This window comes from Halichoeres trimaculatus, unplaced genomic scaffold, assembly GCF_033239565.1.
Source record: "Halichoeres trimaculatus isolate MK-OKI-2021-1 unplaced genomic scaffold, fHalTri1.1 fHalTri1_scaffold_5, whole genome shotgun sequence".
Lineage (NCBI taxonomy): Eukaryota > Metazoa > Chordata > Actinopteri > Labriformes > Labridae > Halichoeres > Halichoeres trimaculatus.
Genome location: NW_027437183.1, coordinates 12,093,880 through 12,113,963, shown reverse-complemented (window position 1 = coordinate 12,113,963; position 20,084 = coordinate 12,093,880). Strand labels below are relative to the sequence as shown.

Here is a 20,084-nt window from a genome sequence, read left to right as displayed (position 1 = left end):
AATTTCATGAAGAGCTGTTTGTTACTTTTTGAGTTATGTTGTTCACAGATAGACAAACAAACTCTCCCAAAAACATAACCTCCTTGGCAGAGTTGATAAACTGAACCAAACCCACAGATGGACAACCATCTGCCTCCACTGTATGGACAGAGAGACGGTCAAAAATGGGGGCAGAGAGATTGAGATGATGATGATGATGATGATGATGATGATGATGATGATGATGATGATGATGATGATGATGATGGTGACAATGATGATGATGAAAAAAAACCCCAGAAAAATAGAAGGCAGAAACCCCTCACTCATTGGGGAACAGCTCTCTGATGATGACAATGTTTGTCTCTGTTCATCTCTGACACGTGCGCAGTAGATTGTTGTCCAACAGGAGTCTAGTTCTGCTCAGGGTTTCTGTCTGTTCAATGGAACTATGTCCTTGTGGCTGCTTCTTACTTAAGTGCTTTTCTCATGCTGTATTAGTTTTTGTGTGTCTGTGTGTGAATAACGTAGAAAAAAAAACGGTCCAGATCTGTCCTTGGTGCACATGAGATTTTTTTAAAGTGTCTCTTGAGATAGAAGATTTGTTGTGAATTGGTACAGTATTGGTAAGTAAATAAATCATTAAAGTTTAATGATGATTGATTGATTGACTGATTGAGAAGCTTTCATAGACTGTTAAGCAAGTGGTTTCATCTCTGTCCTCTCAGCTGGACACCTCAGCTGTGCCACCCAAGTCTTTTCTGACATGACTGCTGGCCGATTAGCTTTGGTGGTGATTCATTACAAGAGGCAGGGAAAAGGGAGAGAGAAGTCTGAAAAGACAGAGAAAGCAAGCATCCCATGACGCCTGCAGCCCTAGAATGACATCAGCAGGTCGAAAAAGAAGCGCAGGAGAGATGGGAGGCACCCCTACTTTATTAGATTTCGTGCTGAGGTCCTGTTCACCAGTAAGGATGCTGCTGCGCCTCTGTGAGGACGCTTGTGATGTGCGCAAGCGAAGAGGCTGGAACATGGAACCACGATGAACTTCAGTGGAGACAAATGCGTAAAAACGGACCGTGGAACAAGTCCTGAGACGAACAGACAGAAGCTGCCCTGCAGGAGTCATTTCTACCCTGAAGAAAAAGGCGCGTTTTGACAACATATCTGGCTGCACGAGCAGGGCTGGGGAGCTCGATGTTAACTTTGAGTTTTCTCCATTTTACTGACTGGAAACGCTGCCATCTGTCCGACTGTCCTTCACAGGGAAAGACCGGTACATTTTTTATTAGTTAATCACTGTAAATGAGGCTTATTTTATTATTTATTCCCCTTTTTGATTCGTTTTTAAGGGTAGGACAGTCAGGCTGACGCGCGTCTCTTTACGAAGACGCACGGAGATCACACTACTGCTGAAATTGTAAACTCTGAACTAATCTTGTGAATTTGTTGCCCTTCGCTGCCCGATCACACATTAACCATATTAGATAAGAAGAAGTCAAAGCATCCCGCCTTATCAATTCACGGATTCAAAGAGATAAACTTTGTGCGTAAAATAAGTTTTTGTTCTCTGGGCGCCATAGTATAGGCTGACGCACAACTGTAAATCTCAAATCGTTTGATTCTGGTTTCGGATACAGTATTAGTCACAAAGTGTCACGTCAAGTTAATTGAAAAGCATTGATCCGCGTCCTGACGCACAAAGCCCGGGACTGTTTGGGCGTAAAATGGACTTGGAAAACTTGGGGTGGAGAATGCAGGGGAGCTAACGTTTGGAATCAACAAGGAGAGAAAACAATTGAAAACTAAGGTAAATAATATTTTTGGCAGAGTTTATATTTGACACAGATTTTTTCCTGTACAGAAAGGGTAACATAATTCTGTGGCACATGTATTGAAAGCATGAAATATGTTCATTAATAAAATAAAAATCAGTGATATCAATATTTTTTAACCTATAAAGCCTCCTGGAGATCCAACCCAGCATGGCCTCAGGTCCGGACAGCGGCTGCTCGTTGGAGCTAAATGGCTGGAACAGCAGCGCGAGCGGCTCCGGAGCCTCCATCCCGTGCAACCAGAGCATCCTCAAGCTCGCCCCCTACTCCCCCGAGGCCACGGCGGCCTTCGCCACCGCCATCACCCTGATGGTCGTTTTCACCATCGTAGGAAACATCATGGTCATCATCGCCGTCCTGACGAGCCGCTCCCTCCGTGGTCCGCAGAATCTCTTCTTAGTGTCTCTGGCTGCTGCGGACATTTTAGTGGCCACCCTCGTTATCCCCTTTTCTCTGGCCAATGAGCTGCTTGGCTACTGGTACTTTAAGTCTCTGTGGTGTGAGATCTACCTGGCGCTGGATGTGCTCTTTTGCACCTCCTCCATTGTGCACCTGTGCGCCATCTCCCTGGACCGCTACCTGTCCATCTCCAGGGTCACCTACGGGCGTCAGCGGACTCCCAAGCGCATCAAAGCCGCCATCGTGGTGGTGTGGCTCATCTCTGCCATCATCTCCTTCCCCCCTCTGCTCTCTCTGAACAAAAGTGAGGGAGGGGACCTGGGCAGTGAGCGAGGACCTCAATGCCAGCTGAATGATGAGCGCTGGTACATCCTCTACTCCACCATCGGCTCCTTCTTTGCCCCCTGCCTCATCATGATCCTGGTCTATGTCAGAATCTACCAAATTGCCAAGCAGAGAACTCGCTGCCCCCCAGGAGAGCCCAGAAAAGATGGGGTTGGTTCTGCTACGCCCAGTCAGCCTACAAAACATGTTCAAGCTAATGGAAAGGATGGTGAAGAGAGCACACCTCCATCATCAAACAAAAACTGCAGTGATAGACCCCCCAGCCTCGCCATCACCACCTCTCCTCCTTCAGGAGAGACCCAAACCACCCAGAATCCCACCACCAATAACCTCCTGCAGCCTCCATCCCCATCCCTACCTATGACCCCCGTCACAGCCTCCCTGGACACCTCGACTCATGCTCCCTCCATCCCCTCTTCTGTGCCTCAGCCTTCTCCAGCTAAGACCAAAAAGGAGGAGAAGAAGAAGGTTAAACAGGGGAAGAAAAAAGCTGACAATAACAACGGCGACAGCTCAAGCACAGAGAGCGACATGGAGCACAGCCACAGAGGAAGCCGAGGCAGCACCAGCATGCCGGGGTCACCAGCAGGAGGGGGGATTCACTCCCCAGCATCGGTCAAGCGTTACCGGGACATGATGGCTACTTCAAAAGGGGCTCGGCTGGTGCCAGGAAGGAAGTCAAAAACAGAGAACAACCCTGGGGCAGCGAGGCGGAAAGCAATGGTGAACAGAGAGAAGCGTTTCACCTTTGTGCTGGCGGTGGTCATCGGGGTGTTTGTGGTGTGCTGGTTCCCATTTTTCTTCTCTTACTCCCTGATGGCGGTGTGCCCGGAGACCTGTGCCATTCCCGAGCCTCTCTTTAAGTTTTTCTTCTGGATTGGGTACTGTAACTCCTCACTCAACCCTGTCATCTACACCATCTTCAACAAAGACTTCAGGAAGGCCTTCAAGAAGATTCTCTGCAGAAGCACCAAGGGGACTTTCTTTTAGCATTAGACAGTAAAATCTAATTCTGAAGCAGAGATAAATGATCCTTTTACTTTTTTTCAGATCACATCTAAAGGGCTCATATAAAAACGCATGTTGACCAGTGAAAATTACAGCATAAAATCTCGAACTGAAAGACTCTCTTTTACAGCCACAGTGTGAGCAAACAGAAAACTTGCACTGTGAAATTGCAGCTTGCAGCTGATACATACAAACACACGCGCTCACACACACAAACACACACACACATACACACACATTTTGACAGGGTGAGAGGCAGTGTGGGACATTCAAGGGTTTATCTCCCACTTATCTGTATTAGTGATAAGATTTGAAACCAAGTTTTATCTTTATTTCACTTTGAATGATGGAGAAGTCAGACTCACAGGAGAGATGTTCTTGAAGACAGCATTTGAGAGGAAACTTATGAGTAATGTACAGAATGCTAAATGTATTATATATATAAAGTTTTTTAAGTGTTTATTCCAGACTCCAGAATTGATAAGGAAAGAAAACTGTTGGAAAAAATACAGAAGGATAAGCAACCTTTGATTCCTCTGAGCCCAGGGCCTTTTACTTATCTATAAAGAGCACAAGAAAGTTGGATGTGATTTCTTACGTCTGCAGTCTTAATTTGCCTCAGCTGCAGGGCAAACATGTGTCTCGATTTTATCTAAAAAGAGCAACAACAAGAGACGTTTTTTTCTGACAATCTCAAATGTGATAGCACAGACAAGGGCGCCTTTTCAAAGTGAACTTTTAATGGTGGGAGCTCCTCGCGTCAGACACCTCGCTCTCGGCTGGGTGTGGGTCACAAGGGACACTCAGGTTGTTTGTTACTTCACGCTGGGATTTGACATTTGAGAATATGCTGAGCTAAAGGCTGATGGGTTTTGGACTTGAAAGCACAGGTTGTGACCCCTGTTTTCTGATTTTAACTTTTGGATGGAGCGGACTATCGCCTCAGCATTTTGACCTTTTAGGTAACAACAAAAACTTTGCTTGAGCCTCTTGAACATGCTTCAGGGGTCCCTCACATAAGTCAATGGGAGGAGCAAAAAGAAGACTGAAAACCTGATCCAACCTGTGAACATTATTTTCCAGAGAAACACCCAGCAGGTAGACATCTACACTGACTCTAAAGGACAGATTTGTGTAAAGTCACCTCTGATATGTTTCTTTTTCTTTCTTGTTTTTTTTTCTTTGGAGAACCACTCGGCTGAGTCACTCCTCACAGACGCCTCCGGCACATCCTTGCCTGTGGTGGACCTTTACACGGCACATTTGGGTTTGTTTCTGAGAGGCGAGAGAATGAATAGCACATTTATTTTCTCACCAAGAGACTGTGTCTGCTTCCTCGACAAAGAGAGGACAGAAAATGTGTTTGTTACTGTGAACACCACACAGGCTTATTGACTCAATGGGACAAGGGCTGTCAGCAGCAACTCTTCAGTTTGCTAATTGTCTAATTCTGCTGACCTGTGTGACTGTGCGTGTGTGTGTGTGTAAGTGCGTATGTTTAGGTGTGTGTGTGACTGTGCGTGTGTTGACTTAATGCTATTTTCTGTAGAGTGTCAGTGCCTTCTCTGGCTGCTGTGCACTACAGATCTACTGTAAGATGAAGATGAAAAGAGCAGATTTTTGGGGCAGGCCTTGCTTTTCTGTTTGTGACATGAATGTTTTGGAGGAGGAGGAGGAAGAGGAGGAGGAGTATAACTGTGTTTAGACAGTCTTACTGAACCTGAAGTCGGTGTTTTAACAGTGATATTTAGTATATGGCTTTTTATTGATCACCCTCAAGGGACCAAAGAGCCTTACAGGACACCAGCCTGACTCAGTGATATCTGGCTCTATGTTGCTTTAAATGAACTTTATATTTGGTGTTTGTGACAGGAGGCAGAGATTGAAAACACTGTATTATTTATTTCAAACTTTTCGTCCGTATTGAACTGTCTGTTATCTATTTATTGTTCAGTTACTGTGCTTTTTGTTCTTAAAGTGGAACCGATCAAAGAGCGAGAACACTGTACAGATTTTTAATATCTTCAACAAGTTGCTTTGTGAGATTGAGCTGCACCAGAGCTCGGAGGGGATGTGGTCTGTGTTGAAACGAAAACACACAAACCTTGAGTTTTTGTGCATAATGCAGAAACTACAATGCAACATTTATCATCATTGTACCATGTAGTTCGCGTAAGGAAAAAAGAAGTTCAATCAAGCACATTCAAGGAGAGTTTCTCAAGTATTCTGCAGCAGGAAAAAAAATCTCACCTCTCCAGTGTTGTCAAACTTTTCCTTCAAGAAGAATCGATTGTAAAAATGTCAATTGCACCCAGAGCCAGTTTCAGTTGGGTGATTTTCAGGCTTTGTGCGGGACATTAAGGCTACAATCCATTCTCCAACAAGCACTAAGAGATCTAAATATCCAATGAGAAGAAAACTGTGTAGAGTAAGAGCTGCTTGTGTTCCGTGTCCTTGTCTGAAATGGTTATTTCTCTCTTCAGAAACACAAACAGCTTAAGCAAAGTAATTAAAACAAAAATAGCCACACAGGTCATGGATTCTTGGCTGTGTTCAACAAATATGAGCTGCTCAAACTTCCCTAAACCATGGCTTTATGTGATGAGACTGCTGCTTTGTTTATTTTAAAGAAAAGTATGATTTATGGCTTAAAGGTGACAGGTGCAATAATCCGCCTCTTGATCGCCATCTTCTCCCCCTGAAAGCGCCTGTATTGTCTCTTCCTCTACAGTGTTTGGACCAAAATGCATGGTCTAAGCTTTACAATCATCTATCTCCCATCTGTCATCACCTCTCTCCAGTTTGGAAATAAAGCTACTTGAAAACGCATGACTCACTCCTCGCTTCGTTTGTTTCTTATATTTATACAAAATCAGGGAGGAGAGGAAGTAAAAAATCATTTCCAGGAAGAGTGATGCCAACAAGTTATTTCACCAATACGAGAGAATTAACAAAATGATGCCTTTCTGGCAAACATGGTGAGCCCGAGTGCAATCCAAAGCAATTTCCAGCCATTATCAAAAAAAAAAAAAAAAAGGCAACACAACTCCAGGAAATAGTCTGTGACATGGTGGGCTGATGGAGGTTCAAGATGTCATTGGGAAATGTCCTATCACAGGGGGACATGAGAAGTAGGACGCAGCAGAGGCAGCATAACGTCGCCTCCTGCCAACAAACACAGAGGAAGTCTATAAGGAATTAGAGCATGTTGCTAAATATCACATATGCACACACACACACACACACACACACACACACACACACACACACACACACACACACACACACACACTCACACACTCACACACAGGGTGAGAGAGAGGAACATTCACATGCTGAATGTGTTATCTCCCACCAAGTGTCACATACTTTATTCCAGTCATGAAACCCGCTCACACACACACACTTGTTGTGACAGCTTGTTATATTTGAGGTTAGCAGGCCTGTGGTGAATTGTAATTGATTTATGCTGATGGGTAGCTTGGGAATTTATCTGTCCTGTTTTTCTCCCTCAAAGATACACGCACACCACTCGTGTAAAGCTCCACCTGTGCATCCTCACAGTTTCATCTACATATTCATGGATAAGCTGTGATTTAAGGTGCAGTTCGAGGTGAACAGATAACTTATCGAAGCCAAGCTTGGGGAGCCTTGAGGTGTGTGTTTACAGTGTTGTATAATCATACGGACACAGCGTCCCTAAGCTCCTGGTTCTTCAACCTCAGCTGGAATGTAAAGCAGGACAGAATGGTGGCAGTAGACCCTCTGGAAAAAGAAACCGATGGAGAGAGTCCGGCTCACATGAAGCACCACACACTCATTAGATTCACATGATAGCAGCCTGGAGAATTCAAAAAAGAACACACACACACTCAAAGGCTACCATACAAGGTCCTGCCCTCTGAAACTCACACAAACACAGTCATTTAGGTTTCATTTTCAAATTCATGATGGATGTAGCTCGCCTCTGTATGAATATGGATGTGTTTGGAGGGCGTTCCAGCGTGGAACATTCTCCATTTCCAATCTCCTCCACGTTGTAACTGTGGATAGATTTCCTCACTTGGTAATTTGGCTGCTGAAAACACCCAAGGGGCAAGAAGAGAAATGAGAATCACAACACACACACACACACACACACACACACACACACACACACACACACACACACACACACACACACACACACACACACACACACACACAAACACACATACACAGGGGCTCTCTATTGAAGATGGGGGCATTCAAAGCACTCGCGTTGTGGGAACTGTGATAAAAACGTCATTTTTAGTGAGGCACAAGTGATAATGATTCAAATCATTTTAGTAGACTGAGTCTGTTTAAGAGAGTGGAGCTCAATACTCGGTGCATATGTGTATGTGTGCAAATGTGTGTATTTGTGTGTGTGCTTTGATATAATAAGAATATGTGGCTTCAAGGACTTGTTAAAAGCATTGAGATGTGGCTCTATTATACAGTTCTTTATTGTTTGTTTATCTTCGTTTTATTTATTACTGTGGCAACAGTTGCTTTCCTTGGGTCAATGAACTTCACATCAGCAAACACTCCATACAGTTAATAATACATACCACATCTTTCCACACCAACTCTCATCACTGCCTTTGAGATGCTACTAAGCTCTGTCTGCCTCTGCTGATATGTTTGGATAGTTTGATTATTTATGAGTGTACTTGTTACTAATCCACAAAGACTTTCTCAGGCTGATGCTGTTGTTTCGGGTTATTAAAGAGTGTTTTTGAGGTTATTTTGGGGAGCTTTTTATGCTTTTGTTTAGAGAGGACAGGAAAGTGGATACAGCAGGAGTGGGTAGAGTGGGGACTAACAGAGGGAAAGGTGCCGCAGGTTGGCTTCAAACCAGGCCACTCGCTCAGGGGCTGGCTTCATGGGGCATGCAACCAACTTTTGGTTGGTAACCTGGTGGTAATTATTCTGACACCTCCTGCTTAAAGCCCCCCAAGGGTCAGAAGGACTGTGAGGCTCTTCTTTTGAGGTCTGTATTTATAATGAAACCAAGGTCAAGGCAATGATTTGCAGAAAGTCAGCTGGGGTCAGCATTTCTAACACAGTGGCTGCTTTATGAACAGCCTATAATACTAGCAATGCCAACTGATTTGGTGGTACTCTAGTATGTTGTATGTGAAAAAGAGAAAAATCTACTGTATGCAAAAAAACTCCTGAATGTCCTACAGACCTAGGAAAATTTGTCAGTATGCATCGGCTCAGTCTGTTTCTGAAATGGAGTTTGAAACAAATGGTTGACCAGGGCCATATTGGAACCGAGACAGGCTTTGAACCTCCTCACCAACAATTATAGGGCACCCATTGATAAGCTAAGCCTCTGTTTGGGTAACCTTGTCATTTTTATATCTTTAAACTGTCAAGTTGAAAAAAAAAAAGTTTTGTTCCAGGCTGTAAACATGCTTACTTCTACTATGGAAATGGTTTTGTTTTTTGGCTTAGTGTGTATGTGGTTTCCAGTACTTACAGAGCCAGCCTCAAGTGGACACTTGATAAACTGCAAGTTTTAGCAATCCAGCATTGCCTCATATTCTCAAACCAGATGTTGCTGCTTGAGTCTACCTTGCATACTGTTTCCCACAATGTACTGCACTAATGCTGTTGATCTTCTTTTTCCATGCATTGTGCCTATATATTGGCTCTGGTTTAGGTAAATTACCACCACCTACTGAAATGAGTCAGCATTACAGCTACAATACAACAACACCAACAATCGATGGTCCATGGATGAGAAAGAAACACCTGGAAATTTTGTCACTTTTTGTTGTAAAGGAGGTGTTTGCTTCTACAAAATTAAAGTCCATCACTTAAACCACTTCTTTTCTTTTGATTACTCAGGGATTATGTAAAAGTGGTTTTGCAATCAGCCAAATAAAAACTCAGTCTGCTCCAGATTTATTTTCAATGAATGATATAACTTTTGCTGTAAAAAAAAAAAAAAAAAGACAAATTCTGCTGTGATGTCATTCTATGCTTTTCCATTTTTTTCATTTCTAAAAACATGACCCTAAAATACCATCATGAATTTGTTGTTTTTCTAATGTAAGTGTACCTTAAATTAAAGCATGTTACAAAACAGACCCAACAAAACAGTCATACTCCATACTACAGGCAGTATGCAGTAGCTGCTACTCACTACATTTATATTTAGTAAGTAGGAGGCAGTTTAGAAAACAGCCAGTGACTCTGTGAAGTCCATCTGATGAAGTCACTGAGACTGCGGCCATGTGTTATACAGTTGAGGGTCTGAATAAGCTGTTTTTCAGGACAAAAGAGTAATTCACAAATCATATGACAAGAGATGTTTTGTATAAAAGCCTGGTAGAGTTTTCAGCTCGAAAAGTGATGACTTGTGAAAAATTGTTTTTGAAAAGCCTCAGCTTTGAATTATAAATGAGGCTCATTTCTGCTTTTTCCCCTTGGACACAATTACTTTGATGTTTGTCATGGATATAAACCCCAGCGAATGATTGTGCCTCCTGGTGTTGGTAAAGCAGGAATTGAGAACCAAAAATTGTGACATTATCCTTACGGCAGCATCAGGCTGTGCTCTAAAAACTCTATTAGCAAAATGATTCTTAGAAAAATCAAAGCTTAGCCCGAAACAGGGATGAAAATTAGAAACAGAACTGAATCATCTGACTAAAAAGTATATGAGTGGGTCATTAAATGAGTGTACATAAACATGCAGACATGGATCAACACCCAGGAAAACAGATGACTCCAAGCAAAGTTGCGAAATATGAAAAGGAGGAAAGACGGCTGTGTCTTTATTTAGCTCAGCCTGCATGGAAAGGTCACTCAGAAATGCACGTACACACCATCACACATGTGCACACAATCTAAAGCAAACACACACAAGCTTGAGTCCACACACATACTCACACACCAAATCATGCACAAAAGAAAACAAACTCAAGACTAAAATAGAGAAACAGATGACTGACACTCCACTGCTTAGCAGATAGACACACACACACACACACACACACACACACACACACACACACACACACACACACACACACACACACACACACACACACACACACACGCACACACACACACACACACATGCAGATTTACAGATTGGCTACAATTCAGACATCAACCTAGCAAAAACACTGAACATGATTTTTCTGATCCTTCATAGTTTTCTGATCCAGTCTGACACTCAGGGTTTAACTTATTCTGCATTCATTCACTGCAACTAGTGCAACATCGATTCTGTGACAAACTTTTCGCCCAAATGTACATTGGTGTTTGTGTGCACTCATGTGCACACGTGCAGCTGATAGGAAAAGCATAAGGAGAGAATGTATAATGAAAATGCACTTGGCCTGGCGTTTATTGACATATAAGAGAGGAGTAATAGAGTTTCAGTGTGTGTGTGTGTGTGTGTGTGTGTGTGTGTGTGTGTGTGTGTGTGTGTGTGTGTGTGTGTGTGTGTGTGTGTGTGTGTGTGTGTGTGTGTTAGAGAGAGAGGGAGAGAGACAGAGAGGGAGTAGAGGGAAGTTTGGCACAGAAAATGGAACAGGATGTGCTGTTTGGATGTAAAAGTGTCATGTCCTTCCTGTGCTATACAGTAGCACTGGAGGCTAAGTAGCAGACACAATGTCCATAACAAATTCATCCTTTGAAGAAAATCTTAAGACAAATTGAAATCCATTTGGGGGCTTTTTGGAGCTTGCAGCTTTGACACCACAGTAAATCACCTTTTGTTAAAAGTGGCTGATGCTTGTAGTCTTAGTCTCTCCAGATGCATGATGTACCTTTTATTACTCAGTAAAATGCAAAAAGTGTTGCTAAATTTACATCTACATGCAGTTATCAAAGCAACTCCATGGATGTTGAGACTTCATCCATCAGAAAAACCTTAGCAAAACACCTGACGTATGCGTATTAGTAACTTTTACATCAAAAGAAAAGAAGCTCAATTTTACAGCTAGTCACTGGTTAGCTAAGCAAGAAGACAGGGAACATTTTACCTGGCTTTGTCTGCAAAACACAGAGGCTGTGTCCGAAATAACTCCCATCACTCCCAATACACTATTTTGTAGTGCTGTCCGAAATCTGAGTGAGCATGGTCATTCACAATATAGTCCACTCAATGTATCCCACAATGCATTTTGAAAGTACTGTATTAGCAATGCTCACTATATGAGCAATATATACCATCATGCATTGCAGTTCCAACAGAAGAAATGGCTGATTACATGTTTGATGATGACTGATCGCATGAAACAACATTAAAAACTGTCAGAGAATAACACTTAGCTCCCTGTTTAACTTTCAGACAAGCCCGTCTCACAACTTTGAGCTGAGAAACAAACAACACGGACGTTAGCCGTTATACCGTTCATCGCGAGTGATGCATTCACTGGACCTTGTAGTTCTTAAACACAGCATAAGTTCAGCGCAAATATATGGTTTATTTATTTAAAAATAGCGTGTAATAAATGTTTCTATTATATTTGGCTGTTGCAGAAAATAAGCTAAATACAATATTAGGTATCACTAAAATAAATACTATTTTGCAGTGTTTGAGAAAAGATATAACTGTAACTCCCCAGCCGTCCGTGAGAGACGCGAGAGTAATTACGTCACTGCTGGGGAATGAGCGAGTAGTGTCCGAAATGTTGTTTTAATTTAGCTGATTGAGTAGACTACATATTCCACTACATCTAATTCACTATATAGTGAGTAGTGATAGGGAATGAGTGAGTGATTTTGGACACAACCAGGGTCTCTGGATCGAAAAGCATCAAAGCTAACAGCACCAGACCACAGCCTACATGGCCCTGTTGGTTAGCAGCACTCATCTCCAGTTTCTGGATCAAATACTCCCAAACTGCACTACAATTTCAATATCTGTGCTTGTTCACATATAAACAGTCGAGCGTCATAGTATTTTGACTGTATCCAATAATTAGAGCTACAGTCCCAGGTAAGGCTGGGTGGTTTTGAATACAACATACGACCACAATATCAGGCCTACAAATTAAGGGTGAGGATGTTCAGTTATCTATAATGTCTTGACTATCAATGCTGGACAAGTCTTTTTTTTTTTTTTAATAAGCCCAAGAGTTAGAAACTTGCACTTGACAGGGGGCAAGGTGCTAACTAGCTTCACTTTGGCATATCCTCACTTAAGGCTGTGTTAATGTTGCTAACTCAGAGGGCTGTTAGCAGTCTATTTTCCTCTTGTCATGATGTTAAGTTTTTAAACCTCCTGAAAACTGTCAAAGATATGAACTTATCCAAGTCACTGTCTGTTTGGTTGGCTCGCTAAGGGTACTGAAATGCTTCAGCAAGATAGGCCTTTAATCCTTTAAACTCTTATTCAATTTTGTTCCATGCCCTCTGGTCAAAGCCTTGCCAGCCTTGTGTGAGGCTAAGCTAATGTTTTAGCTAAAATCTCATTCAACTCATCTCTAAATAATGACTAAGCATAAATAAATGGTTATGAGGCCTAGTTTATTGATTTTCTTAGAATAGATGATGTTTTGCCATAAGAACAGCATGACTTATTTGCCTCTGAGGCAGACAAAAAGTACAGCTCTAAAACTCAATTTTAGATGCAGAACGACATAAATTTAGAGTTTCAGCTCTCATAATCTAATAAGACAAAATTTCACCTCATTGCCAAGGCCTAAATAAAGCTACTGACCCCAGTTTCCTGTAATCATGGCAGTTTCTTTTTCTGCACTGAAGCTTGAACAATGACTAATTTCAGCTTTTTATTATCAGTGTGGATGAAAGGCTTCATGTGACTATGAGGAGGGGAGCATCCCGCACAGCACTGATAAAGAGGCATTTATTCCTATCACATTCACAACACTCAATCCTTGTTTAGGTTTTTATATCAAGAATCACTCGTGTGTGTTTTTTTCTCTTTTCTTTATGAAACTTTTCACATCAGTATCCATTTACAAAACCAAGAATAAGGCCAGAGGACAAAGATACAACAGACCCTGCACAGACACTTACACAATATACAGTAGGCTCTCTTGTGTTGTGTTTTTGATGAGGATAAAAGGTCTCAGGCATTGTCCTCTACTCATAAAGCACTCCACTGATACATGTTTTTTTGAGTGGGTACTTAAATGCTTGCAGAAATGAATATAATGGCATTACATTTCCAATTATATTATATTGCCTGGAAAAGATAAAGGGAAGATAAGCCAGGTCCATTCTGCAGGCATTCATAGCTGCGTTAAAATGTGTTCATGCATGAATACTTCTGATATGTATTGCTCTGCAACATGTAGCAGAGATGTGTAAAGTGGAACACAAGATAGGAAAATGTGTTGCTGTTTATCATATGCATCACAAAACTTCCAAGACAAGTAATCTGATAAAACGAGGATACATTTTTCTCCAGTAAACCTCCATGTGAGGTAGATAAAGTGCTGTAAACCAGAAAAGGATAAAACTCACGCCTAGACACACAAGTACTTTGGTGTTGCTGAATTTAAAAATGTCAAAGCCAGTTTCACTGATGCTGTTGGATTTTTTCTGCAACACAGTGTAGAGTAGATAAAACTTTCAGCTTTCAGCTTAAGGGCAGGATTTGAGTCGATTTAACTCTCAGAATTACATATTCTAATGCAATGTATGTGCATAAAGTTATCCCTCAGGGTTGATAGCACACAAGGAGAAGATTTGTAGAAAAGTATACATTAAAAGACCTGAACAACATTTTTGAATAACCAGACACAGTTTTGCCTCTAAAGCTTGCAGTTACTGTGTCTTTTAGTAGAGCAGACCAAGGCTGCAAACACCATTTAGTTCATTGTTCTGCCTTTCTTATGTAAAATAATCCCAAAAAACCTCATTAATTGTGCATTTTAAAAAAAGAAAACAGTTTCTTAGCCAATGGAGTGAAAATCCAGGAAGTGTGCAGACACTGCAAATGATAAAAAAGAATAGAGAGCTCTTAAAATGCAAATTACAGACACATCTCCCTCCTTCCTGTGGGAAGAAACAATCAACTGATGTGACTAACTTTTTCCAGTTATACTTCTGTGCCACCTGAGGACACCAACACCAGACTGCAGATCAGAACTACAGCCAATACACACTTTGGCACTCACTATCCCCCGGTCTCAGACAGGTGTTCATGTTCTTATGTGTGCGCTCATGTTTTTATGTATGATCCTCTCAAAGATACTTCACACTTTTATCCCACTTTAATACATAAAGGGAGTTGTTTCATACAGAGACTGTGGAAAGAATATCTCCTTCTCTGGCTGTCATTGTGTGCTGCTTGACAAAAGTGGCTTATGGTATGAGACCAGATCGGAGACCTAAGTGGAGCATGGAGAACAGAGGCTAATGTAATACCGATGGGTTCTGTTGACTGACAGGTGAAGAATTCTCCAGATTGCTTATCAGGCCTTGTGGCCACTAAGTAATGGAATGAGAGATAATGGAACATGACGCAGGGCTAACGCAAATTGACATCTTTGGGGGCCTGTTGCGTTCAGAGTATCTCCACCTGTAAGTGTCTTTTCCTCACTTATAAGTGGACACATGCAGTGACATTAATGGTACTTTTTCAGCTGTAAAAGATAATGTGCAAGCTCTCTTCAGCTGTAGCTCACCACCAGGGTAGTGAACCAACTGATGCATACTGAGTTTCAAATCAGCCGAGCCTTGATGAATACAAAGTATACAAGTGGGAAGTCATGCTCTAATGCCTGATGTAACGTTCAATGGTGCCAACAAATAAACAATTGCTTCACCACATGAAATCACTGTGCTGCATGGACAGGAACCTCCAGATATGGCGACTAGCACCTCAGTTTATTTTGTGCTCAGTTGTGAGTCTTGTGATGATAACAGTGGTATTTGGGTGCCAAAGTTTATTTTATCAGTGGCAATTATTACTCAGATTTATCCTGATTTATCTTGGAAAGGCTGATGATGCATTCTGGCTTCAGTGTTTGTATACTTGTGCCCCTCTGTGTGATTTAAATGTGGGTGGATGTCTAATTATCTCAATATTCTCCCTAACTGAAAGTTCACTCTAGACTGTGTATAGGATGCAAATGAACACCCACATGTAATGGATACTAATTAAAGATATTCAAAGTGTATACAAAATGAGCGAGTCAGAGTCTGTCAGTGTTATGCATGAAATACACAAACCTTGGCTGAAAAAACTTGTGAAATTTGAACGCCTACAACAAATATGTTATTTAGAAATTGAACACTAATTATTAGCATATGTGTCTATCTTTGTTTCCACGTTGAGATCATTTTGTATTTAATTTAGCTCAAAAGGAGCAGTCTAAACCCATTCTTAACAATGACTGTTTGTAGCATGGGAAACAACTAAAACATGCAAAGAAGTGGCCTGGATTTTAATGTCATGGGACCATCCTAAATCACTGGCTATTATTTGCATTGTTTGAGGTGAAATAACAAGATTGGGAGAAGAAAATCTTGGAAGTATGTATGTTGGCTTTAAATGTTATTTAACTGCCCCCAAAAGATTATGATCTGCATACCTAAAGCAACCCAACATTCTCACAGCCTGCACTGTTGTAGTATGTAATCAATTATGTTTTGTCCTGGTACTATATGTTGTACATAATCACAGTGAGACGCTAAAATTTGCATTTCAGAGTAAATACCTTGGCCCAATCCCATAGCACCTTAAAGGCAGTATCAATTTTTATGTCCTAATGATGAATCATCCACCATTTAATCTCACCTCTGGGAATCTTCTATCGGACAACATACCTTCAATCATGTGGTGGGAGCTCATCAGTAAATTTACCTTAAATAAATATCACATCCATCAATGTCTTGTCAATACTTGTGCACACCAAAGGTAGAAATAACCATTCCCTTGTGATCTAAAAACAATCACTATTAAGTTAAATCATTGCAGGATTTAAGATATAGTTCTTTATATTTTGGGAATGTTCTATAAATACCTGGCTCTAGTGTTTGTTGTTCTTTTAAATTTGTGCCATGCTCAGCTCCTCTGTATTTGAGAAAGACAATTTTCTGTTTTCTCTTACTTAAGTTACTATTTTAGGCCATGCAATGGTTTATCGACAAACTTAATGACCTGCTCTGAATGAAGCAGTCAAGAGGAGTGATTGAATGAAAAAGACAAGAGGTCTGGTCTCCAAATTAGCTCAAACACAGGTGGACGAGCAGTTTCTTTTTTGGGCTAAAGGTTAAGATAGCATTTAAGAAATACTCCATGTGTAGGAGAAAAAAATGCAGAGACAACTGCTACAAATTGTAAGATACATTTTCTTTAAAATGTGTAATAGTGGTAATAAAAGTTTTTTTATGAAATGACTAATGCAAGAAGCAAACAGTCCTATAAAGTTGACACCGACTCACATTTTTAATGTAGACATTCTATAATGACTCCCAAGAAAAGATGGTTTCAGGAAAAATGGTTGTGACGCACCTTTTTTCCCCTTAACCAGAGGACAGCGAAGCTACGCAGGCGAGTGACTTTCACTAAACTGCGCATGCGCCACAGAAGCCGAGCGCGTGGGTTAGCCACACGACATTAAAACATCGATAACTGGTGAGTAAATCTGTTTTGAATGTATTGGAAGGATAAAACATGTGGTTGATATTAATTCTTTTAGCAAGCTCACTGAAAAACCTAGCACACAAATATGCAGGGCAGTTGTAGCAAGCTTTCAAATCATTTTAACGTAAGTTCAAGATTATTCTTTGCCACGTGGTGGCTTCATAACATCTAAATTCTTAAAATTTCAGTCGTTTTTCTAGTAAAATTTGTCGTATGGTTGTGTGTCCTGGAAACTTCTTTGGGGAATATTCGGTCACATTACAGGCAAGAGTACAGCCAGTGCATTCCTTTCTCAGTACAATTTTGTCACGCACGTCCTGCTTTCTAAATTGAATATCACAGTATTTCTATGAAGGGCTAGTATGTATCTGTGTACCTAATCCTGCACAAACCAGTTGACTCTTATGTTTCAAGGAATTACACCCCAGTGCCTTCTAGAGAGATAAAATCTACTTACCCCAAAACTTGCTAGCTTGGCATTGTTTTTCTGGCCTGGCAGCATTAGTGTCCCACTGAGCACTTTATGATGCATAACAGAGTAAAGTTTGTTCTGGCCTCAATTCTTTATATATTTTGTAGATTCAACAAAGAAGCATCATCATGGTAAGTCAAAGTAAATTGAGAAAAAAAGGCTTATTTTAAGAACTTACCATGACCTAAAGTGCTGTGCTCCAAAAACATCAACATGTAAAACAACTTTCATGAACTTATCGATTTCCAGAAGGTAGATGTTATTGGTGGTTGTCACGCTTTTAATGCTTTAAAACCTTGCATTTACTGGCTCAGTTTTTTTTTATTCAATTAGAAAAGAGAAAAATTGAAGGGAAGAGGTGACATGGAGTCTGGTCAAGTGATTTGCTCAACCTGTAAACACACAAGAGGACAGTTCTAAGTAAAAGCATTGAAGAAAACAAGATGCATGACCATTTAGTTGCCCTGGTGAAAGTTTGCTGAGTTTTGTAAGCCACTTTCAGAAGTTGGAATCATGACTTTTTTGTTGTTTGTCTAGCAGGCTGGTATAAAACAAATCAGATGTCTGTCTAGGGGCCGACTGACGTAGTAACCATGTGCTGGGCACTTGGACGTTCTTGTGGAAGTGAAATGATGAACATGAGTTGTCAGCAGGACACATTGGAGATTCCTGACAGATTGGTGTGAACAGTGATGTGTCTTGGCTGTCCACTTGTTGTTGAATCACAGAAAAAAAAATGCTTTGAGCCAAGTGTAAACAGATCAATAATTCAGGGATATGTTGGTTTCTATGTGGAAATTAAAAACTAAACAGTCACATTTGGTAGGAGTGCTCGAGTGTTCAAAATCAACACTGACATCAGTGTTTCCCCTTCATAGTGCCATCTGTGTCAGTTTTATGGCAGTCGCTTCAAAATTAAATTTTTATTATGACACCTTTAATGAAATCCTGAAGTAGCACCAAATGGCTCGTTTGGAGATAAGCTCCTTTTGTCACGGATCTTGTGAAAATGAGTTAGACAGACTCAGAAGACAGAGAAGCTGATAACTAAAAGTTTTTTTGATTAAAACTTTATGTCCAGTTCTCGAGGTGAAATTGAGTCATACTGAGACATACTTTTAAGCCCTTTCACTGCGGTAAAGCATAGAACATTTCTTGACATTGTCTGAGGCACATGTGTGCATGGAGACTTAACCTGCCAGCCCTCAAGTCATGGGGGGTTGGGATGAGCTGATGTGTGTGAGAATGACTCTCTGTAACAAGCTGTACACAGAAAATCACATACTGTGGGGTAAATGGTGTCAGTTCCTGAAAAAATAAGGGCCTCAAAGTCCTGAAATAATTCAATTAATAATTAATAATTTTGAAATATTGAAGAGTTTGTGTGAAAAAAGGGCTTTACACTACATTCTCCTTTGGGTGGCGTTTTAAACTTGTCAAAATTAGAGCAGATGTCTTAGTAAACACATTTTTAAGCCCACAACACACACAATTGAATATAGATAAAGAAAACATTAATAAAAAGCTTGCAGTAACTGGCTGGAAGTGAAGCGGCAGCATTGGACTCCAAAGGTTAAAACTGCTTTACGAACTCATGAAATTTAACAACAGGGATGCACAAATACTCAAGAGGTCAAGCTTAAAGTAAATAACACCTCTCTGGACTGGATCTTGAATATCTGAGAAGCACATTTGGAGTTATAATTAATACTGGGCAGATGTAAAAACACCAATGTGCTCCAAACCTCATTAAATATTAATACATGTGCTGCTTTGATCACACTTATTATTATAGAATAGCATACAAGGGCTTGTATTTAAAGCTCTGCTCCTAATAATTGCAGCCGCACTCGTGTGAAGCTAATTAGGAGCATGTCAGAAGCTCAGCTGTCTGCAGCCAAACTGTTGATCTCCTCATGAAGGTGTACTTTCTCAGGTATTATGAAGGATGGCCGCTTGTATTTTTATTCCAGCTGATGACTGTTTGCTCATCTGAGTTACAGAGCCTGAAGAAAGCAACTGACAAACCATTCATTACCAATAATGATAACATGATGATCACTGTGGTATGATTATGATACTGATGTAAAGGACATAAAAATTGGTCAATTTAACTTTGAATCTGTAAATATGATGAATATAACTGGACAGGTTTTATTGGAAGTGAATTGGTTTCTTGCAGAACTGTCTTGCAGCCGTGTGCACAGATTCTTTGTTTTATTTTCCCCCTGGCCCCATAAATCTGTAGATATACATTGACTTCCTGTGTGCAGGATTACTGTCCCTATAAATTTCACAGATAAAGCTTCTCTCTGATGGCTTCTGCTGCGCTTTAAGAAGATTGTTTTTCAAAAACATTGACATATGACAGCGTCCAGTGTACACTGGCTTAAGCCACGAAAAGAAAAATAATTAAAGGAAGTATCTCTTAGTC

The 20,084-nt window shown here is 40.9% G+C and overlaps 2 protein-coding genes across 4 annotated transcripts in view; both read left to right on the top strand.

Annotated features, from left to right (window-relative positions):
- Window positions 1–892: 892 nt before the first annotated feature.
- adra2b (adrenoceptor alpha 2B) lies at window positions 893–6,389 on the top strand. Of its 2 annotated transcripts, none has more exons than XM_074671188.1 (2): window positions 893–1,255; window positions 1,943–6,389. In XM_074671188.1, the coding sequence occupies exon 2, from the start codon at window positions 1,965–1,967 to the stop codon at window positions 3,546–3,548; it is 1,584 nt and encodes a 527-aa protein (XP_074527289.1). In that variant the 5' UTR covers window positions 893–1,255; window positions 1,943–1,964; the 3' UTR covers window positions 3,549–6,389. The 2 variants fall into 2 exon arrangements, with proteins under 2 accessions (XP_074527289.1, XP_074527288.1); XM_074671187.1 differs by having other exon boundaries at window positions 894–1,789.
- A 10,703-nt stretch (window positions 6,390–17,092) lies between these two features.
- Window positions 17,093–20,084, top strand: part of gpat2 (glycerol-3-phosphate acyltransferase 2, mitochondrial) — a 135,608-nt gene continuing 132,616 nt past the window's right edge. For both annotated transcript variants that reach the window (XM_074670409.1, XM_074670408.1), the window contains exon 1: window positions 17,093–17,169. The gene's annotated coding sequence lies outside the window, so the exon portion shown is untranslated. The remainder of the gene's footprint in view (window positions 17,170–20,084) is intronic.